Here is a 19,426-nt window from a genome sequence, read left to right as displayed (position 1 = left end):
TTTGGTGAAGATGAAGAATAATTTTTGCCTAGTAATTGTAAACAAGAATAATAGTGATAACTTATTTAAGTCAATTATGTAAATATTAGGGCATTGGGGTGTTTCCTTATATCGATATGAAATTCTTTGTGATCTAAGAAATTATATATTTCATAATTGATTGTTTTTATACAATTAAGTACTTATAATTCGGTTGAACTGAGACAATTCAAGAATTTATAATAACCTAGATTAATAATGCGGTTAGAAAAGTTTTCAGAAAAACTCATTCATTTTAAAACCTTATTGTTATTTGAAACTATTAGAAATTCATCTAAACAATAAGAAAAACATGATTGAACTTATCGAAAGCATGGAAGAACTAATACATCAAAAGAAATTTAATTGAACAATCAAATATTTTGTTGATAAAATCCTAGAAAGAATCACATTGAATATTCATACCATATAGAAGAAACATAACCCCTAGCCCTAGCAAAGAGTTTAGGCTGCCATTAGAGAAAGGAAAATACAAGGTTTTCTCTGCCAAATTTGTTCTACATAGCCTCCCTTCAAAACTCTAACGTCAAAGTATCCAAAGAAAATAAAAATTTTACAATTTTAATTTTCGTCTAGATACATAGTAGTAACTTGTGAATTAATTTCGGCCCTCAAAAATTGTGAATTTCGGAAAACTAAAAACTGGAAATTTGTAGATATTTAAGTCATGGTTCCAACCCATCTAGCCTTGTATCAATTGGATTTTTGAAAAGAGAGATACGCCCAAAATACTGATCAGTACTCAAATCTGATTATTCCTTTTCAGATTCTGCCTCTTTGATTTCTTTCCTTTTTTGAAGCTTCCAAACATGGTGAATGACCAAAGCACTCCAGCTGCACCTCCTTAGACATTTAAGCATGGTCTTTTAGCTCCACTTTAATTCTAGTTTGGCCTCTATTCTCTCACAAACTCCTGTAAACTCATTTTTTCACATGAATTTTTGAAAGTAGAAAATTACACACAACAAATGACATCTTATTCAAGAAATTATTTAAAGATAAATAGTAGGGACTAATGCAAATCATAGCTTAATCATACAAATTAAGTATAGTAATAAGAAGATAACACCCACATAAATATATAACAAGTATATATTTTAAGGCGTTATCACTTTTGATCTTACTATCAGAGTATGGATTTGGAGTTTAGGTACGGTTTTGGAAAGGTATTAAGCACCTAAAATTGTCCAACCTTAGGATTGGCTTCCTCTCATTATGTCTCATGTCTTAACCCTATTAAAGGCATATTCAATATTATATCTATACTCACACACATATTAACATACATCTAAACATACAACATAGCATCAATCATCCCAAAACCTAATCATTCATCTATCATGGCATCTCATATCAACCTAGCATTAATCTAACATCATGTCATTATATCACATCAAAGGTAGAAGCATGTGAACATTAAATCAAGGTAGGACATAGGCAGCAAACAATCATGGTATCATCAAGGGATCATTGGAAAACATTAAGACGCAAACACACTTATTTAAACCACCACATCATGTTCATCAAACCTAAACAAGATTATGTCACAAACAAATGCATGTACATGTGAATGCAAGACTTACCGCACTTATCTTACAGCATCACAATACCTATGACATCAATGTATGAGCATGTGAATGCATGTTCATGGCATCAAAATAAAGAAACCAAAAATAAACCCTAATTTAAACATGTGAAAAGCAACAAATAATAAACATAGAATAAGAACTAATACCTATAAAAAGGAATCAAACAGAGGCATATCATGTGAAATAAGCAAAAAAAACAAAGGAAAATTTTGGATTAGGGTTTATAGGCAGTGATATGGGCGCAAATGTAGAGGCCTGCATGCGTGGTCCATCTGCATGTGTGCACATCTTTGACCTGCGCGTGCATGCACGATGCATGCGTGCGCAGGTTTGCTTAAAAACCCTGGCACAGAAAATAGAGTAACACTTAAAATAAAGAGACTAGCAACCTGACATGCTTAGGAACATAAAGACTAAGCTAAGCAAAAATATATAAACACAAAACAAAAACAAAAACAAGAAGAAACAAAAACAAAAACAAAATTAAACTAGAGAAAATAAAGAAAAAAACTTAGAACTGATACCTCAAAACAAAAACTCTTCAACCTTGATTTTTTTACCGTTCCCCTTAGTCAAATCTATTCACAATCAATAAAAAGTGATTAGTAATCTTAAACTCGGATATCAAGGCCAGAGAAGACCCCATTCAAAAGAAAATTGACTTGATGATGTTTTATGAAAAACTCCCTTTTTGATTTACTATTTCTAGTGAATCTTAGTGTTTCCACTTAGGATTTTTGTATCTTTTGAAAAGGTACCATGTATGGCTATTTATATTGTGAACATGAAGGTTTAGAACGACTCCCAGATGATGTGGGATTTGTTCCAAACCGCAGGCCGAGGATTTCTTTGACTTTACCTTGCCAAAAATAGATTTATTTGCTCATTTAAAGTTATATTTTTCATTCTAACATTTCTCAAGTCAATTTAATATCTAATTGGGCCCTAAACCAACCTTGAGTCTTAGAATTTTAATATCATTGGGGAACGAAGGCCCAAGTCGTAAAGGGTACAAAATACGATGTCTACAACTAGTAAGAGATTTTCAACCATGGTGGTGTTTAATGGGATTTCATGAGAATTTTGAGTGGGTTTCATAGAAGAAAAAAGGAAAGGGAGGAGCTCATGTCGTGTACAAATTACCACTTTTCGTTATCCTTTATTGGTGAGAATTTGATTGATGTGTTTAGAATCAAATCCTAAAAGAATATATATATATAAATATATATATATATATATATATATATCTTCTATGATCTTGGCCAAGCAAGTTGTACCAATTGATGATTGATCATAATGTATCTCAAAATCAACTTTTTGATTTTGGGCTAAAATTTTAATTTTGAGCTCAGCATGTGCAGTACCTTGGAGCACGAATTTAATTTGAGTTAAATGCAAAATTAGCAATTTTAAGGTAGAGTATTAATGACGGTACCTTAAGTATTACTCTTAATTGGGAATGGAGTTTTATAGAGTCGATAATTAGGTTTGTAGTATTTCCTATAAAATAAAAGGGTTTGCAATATGTAAAACTAAAATAAAAGTCTATATTTTTTTTTTCTCAAAAGAGAATAAAAGCTTATGTTTGAGTAAAATTGAGATTTTCTTTAGTTTAATAGTGGATAAACTGTGGGTTAACAAAATTATTTAAAGATTCAAATAAGCTATTCTCAAATCAAATAAAAAATGTACCACATCGTAAATATGTATCTACTATACTGATCAATCACATGATACATAGACAAGTCAGTTATAATTGGTGATTTTTTTTTGGGGGGGGCGTTGGGGAGGGGGAGGGGAAGGAGGGTTAGAATTTGTAATTTGAGTTGAGTCGAACAAGTTGCTAGGCTTTTTAAAAAAAAAAATTAAATTATTGAAGTACTTGGTGAAGCCCCATCAAATAACACGTTCATGAGTTTGTTCTTTGTTGTTGTTTTTATTTTTATTTTTATTTTTGTTCTCTTCCTAATACAAAATTTAGACCACATGCCTCATACTTTACTTTACATTTTCCAAGTTCATTTTCCATACTATGAAAAAATGGTTAAATAACAAAATATATACACACATATAGTAAATGTTGGAGACTACGAAGAATGAAGAAATAAATGATGAAATGGTTTTGCAAGAGTGGCTTCACTTTATGAGTTCTACATTTTACATAGCTATATCGATAATTTTAATATAAAATTTATAAAAAGTTAATGTATTTTACATTACATAATACAATATGATACAAAAAAATAAAAATTATTATGAATCACATTTTGACAACTATGGGTTATGAGACTTGGCCATATCATGGAGATTCTTTTGTTTGTCAAATGTTTGGTTGCTTTGCTCCCTCAACTTTATTCAACTGAATGGATCGCCTATCTTATGCTGTTGTAAATTGTAACTAATTATAAAATCATATATATATTTTAAAAGTTTTATTTTATTTTTTCTCAAGGAAGATGCTAAAACTTTTGAATATTTAACTTATTCTTTATTTATGTGTGTTCTCTCGTCTCATACAAACTAGGAATCATGTGAAATAATCCCTTAAAGATAATACCAAAATGACATATAATGATTTAAACTCAAGAATTCACAAATCAAATAAGGTTTTACGAGAACTTAATTAAGAACTATTAGACTAACTCTTTCAAATTCACATAGATCAAATCGACTCGAGCCAAAGGAAAGCTTATAAATCTTAGGGTAGAAAGTATTTTTTTTAATTACTCCATCAATCATGTTGTAGAGAATAAAAATCTACACCTAATTTTTTTTTTTTTTTTTTTTTTTTTTTTTTTTAAGTTGAGAAAGAGACGTGAGTTTTTTTCATTTTATTTTAGATATATTGACCATTTAATGAAAGACAGGTTGCACCATTACCATTAACACATCAATTATTCCCATCTTCTTCAATCATGTTGAATGCCTTTTCTTCCTTCTCATCATCACCATTATCATTTCTATTTTTCTTTCTTTCTTTCTTTCTTTTCCCTTTATATCACCAATACGGCAATACTCTCTTCCCAACAATCCCGACACCCTTTTGGCCTTCATCCTTTCCATGTTTAGAACAAACAAGGTCGATTGGTATAGGCTTCTGGTGATGCACTAAATGGGTACGTAGGGTCAACCATGAGGGAAGTAGATGACGAATATGTATATGCAACGTGTTTGAAAGAGATTGGATGTGTGGGGCAGCCATCGTTAGAGCTTGAGACAAGAAAGGGAGACAACTGCTTTAAAGTGAGCTGGTATGGCTGCCTGGTTGGCAGGTGATCACATGGACAAACCCATGTGTTGTCAATCGGGCTCATCAGTTCAGTCCCACCACACACATACCCTTTACTTTCTTTCATTCTCTACTACAGTCTTCTCCAAAAGTTTCCTCTCACCTGAGAAAAATTCCTTTATGACTGTGAAATACACGTCCGAACCTCAATGCTTGAGCACAGCCTACTGTTTGGTAAGTGTTCCTCACAGTCTAAGTTCACACGTGAAAGTGGGGATGTGCTTTAAAGTCCTTTCACAAACCTCGGCCTCTGCAAAACAATTCTTGACCTTTTTATACACGCTTTTTGGCTTTGATTTCAACTAAATTATTATCATCCAATGATTTAAATACCAACAAATAAATAAAATAAAATAAAAACCCTAACTATGATTATAAAAGTAATAAAGGGTAAGACCTTATAGTCTTTTGGCTGAATATTGCTAAATTTGAAGTTAATTTGTGTTATAGGTACTGTTTCAACTTATTTAGGAATCTGAGGAAAGAGAGTGAATTTCGGCAATACTATTGCCGAAATTCAACAAAAGTAGGAGAGAGAAATTTTTCCCTCCTATTTCGGCAATGCCATTGCCACATTTCACTTTTTTTTTTTTTTTTTTTAATATTAAGAAATGATATGTGCACACAATTTTTACAATATTTTTACAACAAATTTTAAGTGGCAGGTTATATTTGTTGGATTAAAAAAGTAATCTCAGTGTTAAATTCAAATTTTAACTAATAATAACTAATTACCTGTGATTTGTTGTAAAAATGTTGTAAAAATATTGTAAAAATTGTGTGCACATATCATTTCTTAAAAAAAAAAAAAAAAAGTGAAATGTGGCAATGGCATTGCCGAAATAGGAGGGAAAAAAAATAAAAAATTTTCCCTCCTATTTCGGTGATGGTGTTGCCGAAAATCAAAAATTTCTCTCTCCTACTTTTGTTGAATTTCGGCAATGGTATTGCCGAAATTCACTCTCTTTCCTCAGATTCCTAAATAAGTTGAAACAGTACCTATAACACAAATTAACTTCAAATTTAGCAATATTCAGCCAAAAGACTCTAAGACCTTAAAGAGAGACAAGTTAAGCCATTGATGCTTAAGCTTTTTATTTGCCCTACATGTGGCCTCACATGATTCCTTATCCCCACGTGTTGCTTATCCTCATCACCTTATATATGCGTCCTTCTTAAGTTACCATAAGGATAGGGTTTTAGCAAAGCAAAATCAACTTACTCCAAAGTCAAAAAATGTTGTGGAATTTGGGAGATTTTATGCTTTTCGAGTAAACCTAGCTAGCTAGCTACCTTTTCCTAATAAATATTCTTCATTAATGGAATTTTGGAAGTGTCAAAACCTAATCATTCAAAATTGTTCATTACTATATTTTGCTTATGTCTTATTAAAGCAAGGCTAATCTGTCTGCAAATGATTTTTTTTGTAGAAATAAGAGATGAAAGTTATCCACAACCACAAAGTAAAATTTTTTAAAATCTTTTTACTTAGTAATTAAGCACCCAAATTGTGGGTTTCGTATAAGATGGTAATGAACAAAGTTGTCTCATATGTAGAAGGCCAACTTATGAAGTTATTATGATCTTCATTAGTGAAATTGGTTCCGGTGGCGTAAGACTTGTGAAAGGTTGTCGTCTATACTTTCAAAAAGTCATTATTGCATCAACCAAAATAAATAAATAAAACGAAGTTATATTCACAGAATAATTAAAGTAGCAAAAGAGAGAGAGGAGGAAATAAACGCAATATTATCACATTCCATGTTTCTTTTGAAAAGCATGAGAGTTGCAAAATTCTATATATGTTGCATGGAGGCAAGCCAAATCATGTCCTTCAAAAGCGCAATCTTTCTTGAGTGAAATGCACAAATCGCTCGCAACCTCTTTTCTACAAGATTTGTGACGGCAATTCTAACCTGTTTGTTTTATGTTCTCTTTATTCCTAAAGCTATGCAAATAGCATTTGTGTTCAAAATGCTAGACTTTCGTTGACCGACTTTAGAAACATGTAAAAACATCTTGCTTTATTGGAGACTATTATATATTCCATTGTGGTACGGGTACCTCAAATGGTGTGACATACATTAGGAGAATTCAATGTCACAAATACATGCTTATATTCTACAAAATGTTATGACAATATTTAATTAATCCAAAAGGTTTATTTTCTCCAAAAGAAAATTTCAAAAAGTTTAAATTAATAAGAAATAGTAAATTTAAATACTTAATCATTATATTATAGCATTTTTTCTCCTATATGACTTGAAAGTTCCCCATGATAAATAATTGTTCTTATACTATGATAAATTATCACTTATCTCAAAAGTTTTAAGAGGAAGTTGTGAATTTTATCACTTATTGTTATTCTAACAAAGTTACTAACTTTTAGGTGGTATTTGAAGGTAACTTAACTGTGGTCATCAATGCTCTTATCCATAGTACTGGTGAGCTGTCTAGTTATGGGAACATTATAGAGGACATTTGCGTTCAAGCCTCAGTTTTTCAATTTGTTGAGTTTAATCATGTTAATCGTGTTTATAATTTTGTTGCTGATGCTTTAGCTAAGAAAGCGAATTCTGTCTTGGGGTTATATGTGCAGTTGGAAGACCTACATATAGGCATTGTCCCATTCGTTTTACGTGATGTTTATTAAGTTCTTTGTTGAATAAAGTCCCAGGCTTCTTGGTCTGGTTTCTCAAAAAAAAAGTTACTATAACGGGAAAAAATGAGCTATTTAACTTACAAGAAAGAGTTATTTAGCTCCAACTCAAACATTATCTTTGTAAGAGAAAGATAGAGGGATGAAGTCATGGATTTAAGACTCACCAAATTAGTGTGTATCACTATAAGGGAAAAAGAAGAGTTCTTCTAATGGAGAGATGAAGTGGATCAAAGTCTTATCAAATAAGTAACAATTATCTCATGTGTTTACCAAAAAAAAAAAAAAAAAACCAATTATCTCATGCATTATTTATATATATTATCCTTTTCATAATATATAGGTTTCATAGATCAATGTAATAAATTTTATAAATGAGATACCTTCTTACCAGTAAGTATATATTCAACTATTAAAAAATAGGAATTTTAAGTGTTATACCAAGATAAACAAAGTTGAAAAATGAGTAGTAAAAGACAACGAAAGTATGCTCCACATGTTCACTCACATGTTCACACTGATTCAATCGTAAAAGGGCAAGGTAGAGATTGTTAAAAACAGGCAATCAACAGGTTCGACTACCAGGTCCATCCAATAATTCAATAAAAAAAACGAAAGAAGGTTCTACGAGCTAGCCACACAAGTTACCAAATTTAGATACTATTAAAAAAAAAAAACACACACACACAATTGGTATAGAAAAAGAAAAACCACTTTTATGTATTTGTTAGATACGAATTACGAGTTGTTGATCCTGGATAACTTGCTCCACTTTTTTTTTTCTTTTTTTTTTTTTTCCCCACACATCCCCAAGCATTACCATAACAAGTAAAGGCTATTGAGGCTTTATACAGTAACCATGACATAATCAACAGCCGTGATTTGGCAACGTAAAACTCAGGATCAGATATGATCCCACACTGCCTTTTTCCCTTTGGTTCAATCCTGTCGGAATACTATTTTCTCTGACTTTGTAATACTAAATCCCACACATCCTCTCCATCTTTTAAGGCTCTACTCTACTCTATTTTAGACCTCTATCTCTCTACTCTATATATACTCTACTTTACAGACTACACATTATAGACTTCCTCGCATTTCCCACATTTACATATTATATCATATCAATTTTATATATTTACGTGAAAATTAGGTATATCCCCTCCCAAACATACAAAAGTCACGTAACAGTACGTCAGAAACAGAGGGACCCATTAAAAAAAAATTATAAAAAAAAAAAAAACCAAAAAAAGACAGCTCGAATATACAAAAGCCAGTGACAAAATCTGGCAGCACCGACTCGACACGTGGCGCGAATCCCGCCGTTTGTTTCAAATCAAAAGTACTCAAACGCCGTTGATTGTGCATTACTATTACTACTACTACTGCTACCGCCAACACCACCGCACCTCTTCGGCGTCGTTTTGAGACCCGGGACCTCCGGCGGCGTGAGCGACCGTACGAGAGCGAAATTCAGGCTCTTGAAAAACGGGTGCTTTTTGACGTCGGCGGCTCCGCGCTTCGACCCGAGTCGGCTAACCGGGTCCTTGTTCAGCAGCCCGGAGATGAGGTCGCGCGCGTGGAGCTCACTCGTGCTGGGGGGCGTGGGGGACGTCGGGAACTCGAGGGGCTTTTTTATGATGTTACGCAGCGTTGTCTCGTTCGATGGAGCCGCGAAGGGCGTGCGACCGTAGATCATTTCGTAGATGAAGATCCCGAAGGCCCACCAGTCGACCGCGTTGCCGTGGGACCCGCCGGACGCGACTTCCGGCGACACGTACTCGTGGGTCCCGACGAAGGAGCACGACCGGGCGTCGACCGGCTCCGCCACGAACAGCCGGTTCGGGGCTAAGGTTTGGACCTTGCGTGACCGGAAGAACCGGTTTGGGAGGCAGGAGAATGGCATGTGTACGCCGCGGGTGTACGACGGAGTCGATGGTGTCGCGGTTTCTGGAGAGCACGATGGGGATTCGACGGCTGGGATTGCGTCTGAGCATAGAGAGAGATCGAAGTCTGAGAGCATGATATGACCGTCTGATCTTACTAAAACGTTTTCAGGCTTAAGGTCTCTGTAGATTATTCCCAGCATGTGAAGGTACTCTAATGCAACCAGAATTTCCGAAGCATAAAACCTGAATAAATAAATAAATAATCCCAAATGAAAATGAACTGAGTTAGATTGAGTTGAATCGGCCGAGTTAAACCAAATTTCTCGGGAACCAAACGTTGAGCAATAATGTTTACTTGTGTGAGAAGGTAAAGAAATTGCCTGATCTAGCAAAATGGATCAATAAAGCAATGAAATGAATGGGTTTCTATCACATCCAATAACGGAAAATTTTCATTTAAAGGAAATTTGCGGCTAAGTCAGAGAGATAATCCGAGAAAATCTTAGCTGCAGAGCAAAAAAATGGAAATAAAAAATTTGAAAGCGATTTTTAATTGATTTTGATTCGAAATCAGAGCTGCGAAAGCAGACAAGAGAAAAGAAACTTTTACTTATCTCTCGCAGCACAAGAAAACAAAAAAAACAAACATGCAAAAACGAAATTTCTCTTTCAACTTCAGAAGAAACGCAGCTTTTAAATGTTTTTTTTTTTTTTTTTTTTTTTAGTATCTTTGTGAAAGCTTTATTGTTTTTTGTTTCAGATAATATTCAGAGATATGGATCGGACATGAAAGTATACCTAGCGGAGCTGAGAGAGAAGCGTTTGTGGGGTTGTTTGTGGCGCAAAGAATGCAAGTCGCCGCCGGAGCAAAACTCCATGACAATGCAAGAGAAATGGGAGGCTTCGAACTCGGCGTGAAGCGTAGGCAAAAAAGGATGGTCCAGCATCTTCAGAATCTTCCTCTCCATCTCAGCTCTCTGCACCTTGTTCTTCTTCGCCAAGGCCTGTTTGTCCACCACCTTCATCGCGTAGTAGTCGGAACAGTCTCTGAGTGCACAGAGATACACAGTACCAATATCTCCGGCGCCGATGCGGCGGATGAGTCTGAAGTCACGGAAGGTGAGACCCGTCCGGCGAACGGCGGAGTAAGCGAAATCTGAGGAACGGTGAGGCTTGAGAGTTAAGAGGTTTTCAGGCGAGGATTGTGAAGCTGCGGGAACGTTGAGCTCAAAGGAAAGCCGGCTAAAACTGCTACAACTATCGCTGCTCATTGAACTATAACCAGAATTCAAAGCTTCTAAACTCAGTTCGCTATCTGAATCTCGGTTACGGTCTAACATTTTAGAAAGCTAAAATCTTTTGTTCCTCTCTACAGAGAAACAAGGTACACCATGCTAGTAGCTCTTATATAAAGGAAAAAAAAAAAAAACCCAAATGGAATCTGAAACCAGGTTTTTGTGGTGAGACTGTTAGATAGTTACCCACCCCGCAGAACAAACAGTGAATTTGAGGGGCTATAGAATCAGATACTTTTTCTTTGTGAACAGAAAGTCCATGAAAGAGAAGTCAAAGCTTTCAGGAAAAAGGGTGCTGTATTATATTAAAGGGCTTTGAATGCGCATTTGCAAACGTAGCAGGCTTTTGAGGTCGTCGGAGCTAAATATTAGGGTTTCTTACATAAAAGAAATCCGTACTGGAAACTAATAAAGGCTAGAGAAAGAAAGAGAGAGAGAGAGAGAGAAGTGTTTGGTTAGGTCTCTCTGGTTTTGTTGTTAGAGAGAGAGAGAGAATGAAAAATAGTGAGTTAGTTGAGGGGTATTTATGCTGGGTTGTACAGACAAATACAGAGCTTAATTTTCCTTAATCTGGGTTTTTTGTTTTAAATTTTGCTAAGTACTACGTACTTTGTGTTTTTTTACCACGAGGTTTTAACCGTGGTAGAGTTTTGGTACTTTGGTAAAAGCCATAGCTATATGTGCCTTTTTTTGATGACGCGGGGTTAAGTTACGGCACGTGTGGGGAAGGTCATCTTTGGGTGTTTGTCACGTGGATTTTGGTCGCTTTTCTTCATAACCTGCGTAGAAACTGAACCCACACGCGCAGTATGATCTTATAGGTTCTGAAAAGGGGAGAAAAAGTCATTAGTGTCAGTCCAAATGAAATTAGTCTTTTATTCTTGAATATAATAATAATAATTAATTAATTAATTAATATTCTTTTTTGATGAACAATTAATTAATTTTCTTCTTACTTATTACTTTTTCAATACAATCCAATCTCATATGATAAAATTTATTTTAGCAATAAAACATTAATTTATAATGATAAATTTTATTTTAACAAAAAAGTCATTAATTTATAAGGACATTTATCACAAAAACAATAATTTCCTCTTTGTGGGGTTTATAGCTAAATTTGATTGCCCTTAGAGCATTCATAGTTGAGTTTGTAAAAAAGACAACCTATTTTATCATATGAAAAATTGTTTTATCTACTTTAAAATAATATTTTACAATTTACTCAACATTTCATTTCTTATTTTAAATATCACATGTATCTGACTCTATTCAATTTTTTATATTAAACTCTCTCTCTCTCTCTCTCTCTCTCTCTCTCTCTCTCTCTCTCAACCAACCACCTCACCCACCCACCCACAATCAAAATCATCTACCACTACTAGGGATGGCAATTTTTCCCCGCCCCGCTTGACCCGCCCTTCCCCGCTTCACCCCGTGCGGGTTTTCCTTGCCCCGCAAAGGTGGTGGGCGGGGATGGAGCGAGATTTTAGACCCACACCACGGGGCAGGGCGGGGATGGGTTTAAACTTTTTAGACCCACCCCGCCCCGCCCCATCCCCACCTCGCCCCATCCCCACCCCGCCCCACATTAATAAGGGTTAAATTGTAATTTTATTGTATCCTAAAACCCTACTATTTAAACAAAAATATCATCAACTTATTTTATTCTACCTAACGTGACTCTACCTCTTTTTTCTCTCTAGCAAAGTTGGAAATAAGGTACCAATTTTAACTTTTTTTTTTTTTTTTTTTTTGTCTTTATTGGAAACAAATTTATATACTATTGAATTGATGATTTCATTCATGATTCATACGGTCTTTCTCAACTTACTTTTCATCATATACATAATATAATTTTTTTTAATGAGTTACGGGTCTGTGGCTCTAAATATGTGTCTGTGTAATTGTTTTTGTAATTTTGTGTGGGCATTTGGCTGCTTAACAACACTGTTTCTTTAAGCTTGTTAAAATTTTATTTTATCATGTTATGAGATTTTTGTTGTGATATTGTCTTGTTAAACATTTAGATAATATTATTTAGTTTTTGCTAAAAATTAGTTTAATTTGATAGGATAAATTTATTTATAATTTCAAGTATATTTTTATTATTGAAACATGTCATTTTATTTGAAAAAATAGTAATAGTTGTAGGGAAAATTAACAAGAAATAAAGTTTTACGGTGTAGAGTGGGGCTTCGCGGGTCTTCGTGGGGCCTTAAGGGGCAGGGATGGGGCAAGAAATTTTTCCCATCATGCGGGGCGGGACGGGGATGGGGCAAGAAAAATCCATGCGGGGCGGGGGCGAAGATCTCATCCTTCGGCCCCGCCCCGCCCCATTGCCATCCCTAACCACTACTACTATCAATACTCATTCCTAAATCAAAACCTATAGCAAAAAAAAAAAAAAATCAACCACAACAATCACCACTCCCACAACCCACCACCACTTAGAATCCATCACCACCACAACCATCAACTACCTCCGAAATCACATACCCATACCTAGAAACCCATATTAAAATAAAATATTAAATTAAAATAAAATAAATTGAAATTGCAGCTCACTACCACCACCTCCTCCACACCAAACCAATTCACCACCGCCATCTACCACCACACAGATCAGTATCCATCATTGCACGACCCACCAATCACAAAATTAACTAAAACCTAAATCAGCCAACCTAAATCCAAATTCAAAACAATCGCCATCATGGAGAGAGAGAGAGAGAGAGAGAGAGAGAGAGAGAGAGAGAGAGAGAGAGAGAGAGAGAGAGAGAGAGAGAGAATATATATCAATAAATAACTCTCTAAAACTTGCTATATAATAAGAAGTTACTGTAGCAAAGTTGCAAAACTTTTTAGGTATAAACACCCAGCTATAAAGGGTTTTTTTAGTGTGTGGTGGGTTTTAAAAGAACAGTTTGAGGGTTAAACACTTGGATACTAATGCTCTTGCACTACATAAATTAAAAATGAAAAATAAAAAATATATAAAAACTCCCTCTTTTTTGGATTACTGGACATATTTGAAAATAAAAAAGAGGGATTAATATATGCATTTTTGGGAATATCATCCAAGTATTGAATTTATTGATCATGCTCATACTTTTGGTTTCGTTTAAGCCATTTCTAAAGAAGAATAGAAGATGACTACTACCCAAGCTGGCTCATGCCTCTGATCAAAATGAGATGCTTCTATTTTCTTTTTCTTTTTTCTTAAACGATCAGGCTTCTGTTGTATTTCGTTTATTTTTCTTTTTCTTTTATTAATTATTTTTTTTAAGTTGTTTTATTGGTTAATTTAATTCACGTTTTTTTATATCCTTGTTAATGCAGCTTAGTTGGCATCTTAGTATAAAAGGTAAATTAGGTAACTTTGGCAGTTGTGTATATCGTTTGCATGCTATTTTGTCAATTCCCGTCTTTATACATTATATCTATTTAATTTAATTTTTTCTTTTAAAAAAAAACTATAGTAAAATACCGTCTATAAAATAAAAATCATGTATTGTACCCTCTTGATTTTAGTAAACCCAACATCCAAAAGCTGTAAACTATAGTTGGAAATGTATATATAAGAAGACAAACTAGATAAATAATTGTACAGTACCTGGACCCCCAAGCCCAATTGGGCCTTGGGCTCCGACCCAACAACATGGCCCATGACGCCAATCTCTTTTTGCCTGAGACCCGGGCCCTAGGCCCACAAGGACCATAAGCCCAGGTCTCATGCCACCTTGCATTGAGCGAATGGTCTTAATTATTACACACCATGCTTCCTCACCCAGATCATGCCTAGTGTACCACTTACCGAACATTAAGGCAATTGCTCGAGTTCACCAATTCTCGGCTGCCCAGCAGTGCCTTGGGGAATAACGCTGCCGAGCAAATCTACTTAGGTGGGAACTAGTTCTAATGCCACTCTTACCACACCCCACTCCCAACTAATACCCACTTAAGAATAACGGCATTGAACCTTCTTTCCCACTAACCATGAAAGTAATTATAACTCTCCACTAATTTTTGGCTATAAATATGAGAAACTAAAGAAGAGAGAGGGGTTGTTAAGAAGTTCGAAAAGAGACTAAGAGTGGAAGAAGTGAGAATTAAGCTTGTGCAGTATTAGGAGGGAAAGACAGTTTTGTTGGGTCTCTGTATAAAGAACTACCCAAGGTAGGAAATCCAAAGCCTACGTTACAAATAAATTGAGAGCCCAAGTGAGGGTTGGCCCATTAGCCTCACTTTTGCCACGCACAATAATCATTATAGCTGAACAAGTGTTTTTCAATAATACAAGTTTTATGTATTGATCATTTGATTTCACTCCTTATTTAATTGTCGGCAAATACTATGAAGAGCCATGTTGCTCAACATTTAGTCAAAGGGAAACCGAAAAATATTAGGGTTTTTTGGAAAATGTTAAGACTATTATTTTTGTCACAATTTGTTCGTGTGGTAAGTTATGAGAGGTGGAGTCTTCCACCATTTACGACTTGTCATATGAGTAAGTTATGATAAAAATTGTCGCAAAAGTTGTGGTCCTAGTATTAATTAGTTGGGTTTTTCTTCTTGTAAATTTTGATGGCCATACTATGCTACCTATGTTGCTCTTGGAATTGGACATGGAGTGGACAGTTTCCTAGACTAGGACGATGTTATTGTCGACTTTCCTCCATGGCTCAAAACTAGATTGGGAATTGGTGGATCAGATTAAGGCAAAACTATAGAGCTTAGGATCGAACTAAGATCTTATAGTGATGGTCTTGGGTTTTGTGTCTATTTAGGTTGTGAATTTGTTGGGTACGAATTCATTCTCGGGTCAATGTGTTTGCTAGGTTTGTTCTCAGGTTGGTGGGTGATGGGTTCATTCTAGATGATCAAGTTTGCTGGGTTGCGACTGTTTGGTAAAAAACAACAAAGAAAATGAAGAGAAAAGAAAAGAAAAGAAAAAGAAAAGAATAAACAGAAAATTAGAGAGTTTGTTGGAGGGTGTTTTCAATTAAAAAGGTAGAAAGGTAAAATAGAAAAATGTTTTTCTTAAATTGTTTTACACTAGAGCTATGTTGAGCTCATTGCAGATGCTTTAAATCCAATACCATTGGACGACCAGCCCGAAGTTAATTACTTCCAAGGGTTTTTATTTATTTTTTAGGTAAGATCGAAATTTAATTCATGACATTTACTACATGATGATTTATTTTTTGTGTAAATGAGATTTAAACTCTAAATATTTTATTCAATAAAAAAAAAATTTAACAATTGAGCTAATTAGAATTAATAATAACTTCTAACTTTAGTTTTGAAAAAAAAAAAAGAAGAAAAAGAGCAAAGAATGATTTTGATCAGTACCTTCCAACTAAATTTCGTTTCTAAAAAAAAAAAAAAAAAAACTAAATTTCGGTGAAGATAGAATACTGCAACAAGAACCATATATAACTAATTACGTGGTGTATGATTAGACCTATCATGTATATTTGGCTCTCCATGCAGGAGCAATTTGGTTTCACCTTTTTTCAGTTCTCTTCTGGCCCTGGGAGGTGATTGAAGGGTGGGTCAAATGCAACCTAACAAAAAACACTGAACAAGACGTAGGGCCATTTATTGTGCGTATTTGGCCCCTTGAGCTGACTTTTCACTATTGCATGAGATTCTTGTACAGGCCAGGCCTACAATCATCATTTTGTTTTGCTTTGCTTTTTTATTTTATTTTATTTTATTTTTATTAATTTTCTAGAAAGTAAGATTGAATTAACGTTGAACAATTGTATTCAGATTTGAGAATTTAAAGTTAAGGGAATTTCTTAATATAAATAGTTTGACACCGAGTTTTAATATTACATGAGAAAAAGAGAGAGAGAGAGAGAGAGAGAGAGAGAAATTCCATATAAGCCCTTTTTTTTTCTTTTTTTCTTTTTTTTAATAAAGAAGAGTGTTCAAAATTCTTCGAATATCTAATTATTCTCTCGGCTGTATGCAGTCCCCCCTCCCATACGTACTAAGTTATTATAAAGAGAAATCTCATGAAAATGACCCTAAGATGTTGGCAAAAGATTTCAAATCCAAGATTTAATGAATATCATAAGATCTTAAGAACTACTAAGCCAAACATGATATAACATATAGATAATAATTTCATTTAAGGAGTGGAGATTTAATGCTATTAATATCCATCAATCGAAAAAAAAAATTATACTTTTCATAATTTATTTTGTGGGAGTAAAAAACTTGTCAATAATTGAAATGCATGTAATTTGACTATTTTCTATATGAATAGATATTGCAGTGTGTTTGCATAATAGCCTATAATTCATGCTGAAGATCTGTGTGTTCTCTCTTTCTCTCTCTAAAAGGCATTATCAGAAACTTTTTTAATTTTTAATAAAAACAGCATTATCAGAAACATGATTGCAAGTATCGGGTGAGGCTTGAATGAAGCCCAATAATTGAGGTTGTGACTGTAAAGGTGGAATTATATTTAGTACCTATTAGCTAGAGAAGTTTCTTTATGTCCCATTCTTAGGTAAAATATGTAGGAAACCATCTTTAATACGTCATCTCAAATGGGCCTACCTTTGCAAAAGAAAAGAATAGAACTCCAATTTTGGCCCATGCACCAAACAACGTCCAATATATCAACACATGTGAGCCCCCTGTTTTGTTTTTGTTTTTCTTCTTTTTCTTTTTAACACGATAATATTTCAAATTATGTTACATAATTATTTTTTATTATCAAGTCAAATTACTAATTAATTTTTAGTGTAAATAAAAATTAAATTTCAGATCTTTTATCCAAAAAACAAAAAATTTTATTAATTAAACTAACTAGAACTCAGTTCACACTACTAATATGTCAATTTATTATAGAGATTAATTAAAAATCTAGGTTAATTTAATATTTTGAAATAAATTAAATAAAATATAATTCACTAATATTATCAAAATTGAACTAAAATAGTATTGTAGCAATAAAAGACAAACAATTCTCTTTAATAATGTGACAGAAGTACACTGTTTATGACCGAGTCTTTGTCACAAAAATAAATTATGTCAGATGACTCAAATACATTTTAAAATAAATAATGAAAATCCTTTTTAAATTTCTTAAACCTTTTGATATAAATTTAAATGAAAACACGATCTAAACAACTTGAAACTGTTATGGTTGAGTTTTACCTAAAATAAATTATATTTTAACAATTTTTATATAATTTATAATTGCTCATAATTAAGAAAGATTTATATTGAGTCACATGAAATAATAAATAAATTGTGTATATATGTTTTAGCCATATATACTCAATTATGATAGATTGATGATATTGTCCCAAATCTTTAATTATGATCAGGTCTTTAAAGATAATGAAATTAGAGTAGGCCATGGTCTTCCAATCAAAAAAGAATATAGAATAAATAGAAAATGAGAAAAAGAGAGGAAGGTGGGTGCAACTTTAATTGCACAAAGTCTGGCTATGTACAAGGCTACACAAGCAAATTGCATGTCGAATTTCCTTTAACATACCCCATTTGAATATCTTTGTAATTAATTTCGAAAAACAATCTAGCAACAAGAACTGGACAGAATAGACTTATACTAAAATACTCACATGGCCAACAAAAAAGAAAGAAAAAAAAAACAGTTCCTTCATGACATGTCTGCACCAAGATTGGAAGCAAAAGAGTGGGGAAGCAACAGTTGGAGCTGAGGGTCCCACACCAATACAAAAAAGAAATGGGTCCCATATTTGACAAGAACAATTCTCTAAAATCCTACATGAGTTTTGGATTGTTTCGTGCTCATTTTCATACATCTACGGAAATATATAGACTATATAGAGGAAATTGATGTAAAAGGGGCCCATGATAGTTTTAGATGGAAATGGGTGTTGTGTAAAAGGCAAGCAAAAAGTACACCAAGTGGAATTTGTATGTGAATTAGAGCAATGACATTTTTTTGATAAGGGAATTCAAGCCAGACACTTATATTTAAGAGGCTTTTGCTTTGTTTCTTTTAATTTAATGAGCACAGTGACATAGAACTAACAAAGAATCAAAGTAATACTATTCAGTCACTGGAACAAAACCAGCTGAGGAAAGTGGAAAAACCTAAGAGAAAACTGACTGCATCAACCCACTGCAGTCCTTTTGAGTATGTGAAGAGGCATCTAAGTACATAATTCATGGTGAATACACTATACCAAAAAAGAATGTCATAAATGAATTTAGGTATATTACCTCATGTCATGCAAACATTAAGAGGAAGAATGTAACCAATAATTGTATTTTCAGATTTTAACATACTGGAAGACAAGATGATCTAGTTGTGGATTTGGTTACTCTAAACCATAAGTTTCGCAATTAAGCAATAATTTGAAACGTAATTGTAGGGGTTTAGGTCATATTTCAACAGCATAAAGAGTGGGATTGACTGAAATCCCCAATAACGATAGGTCACTTTCATATGGATAAAGTAAAAAGAAAGAGATCGTCTTGCCGATTTCATCACTTCATTAGATCTCACGCTTAAATAAAAGCATTGATTATGCAGAATTACAGTTATCTCTGCATTTATTATACCCCTACAACCTTACATCACATTTGATATGATGTGATATACTCCCTCCGCTCATTTTAAAGCGGGTTGGAACATTGAATCACCCAAT

At 33.9% G+C, this 19,426-nt stretch overlaps 1 protein-coding gene across 1 annotated transcript; it reads right to left on the bottom strand.

Moving 5' to 3' along the window:
• Positions 1–8,348: 8,348 nt before the first annotated feature.
• Positions 8,349–11,246, bottom strand: LOC115988588 (protein kinase PINOID). Its single transcript, XM_031112151.1, has 2 exons — positions 10,264–11,246; positions 8,349–9,708 (listed from the first exon to the last, which is right to left on the bottom strand). The coding sequence occupies exons 1-2, from the start codon at positions 10,803–10,805 to the stop codon at positions 8,913–8,915; spliced, it is 1,338 nt and encodes a 445-aa protein (XP_030968011.1). The 5' UTR covers positions 10,806–11,246; the 3' UTR covers positions 8,349–8,912.
• Between the last annotated feature and the right edge of the window lie 8,180 nt (positions 11,247–19,426).

Source organism: Quercus lobata, chromosome 5 (genome assembly GCF_001633185.2).
Source record: "Quercus lobata isolate SW786 chromosome 5, ValleyOak3.0 Primary Assembly, whole genome shotgun sequence".
Lineage (NCBI taxonomy): Eukaryota > Viridiplantae > Streptophyta > Magnoliopsida > Fagales > Fagaceae > Quercus > Quercus lobata.
This window is presented reverse-complemented; position numbering and strand designations above follow the sequence as displayed.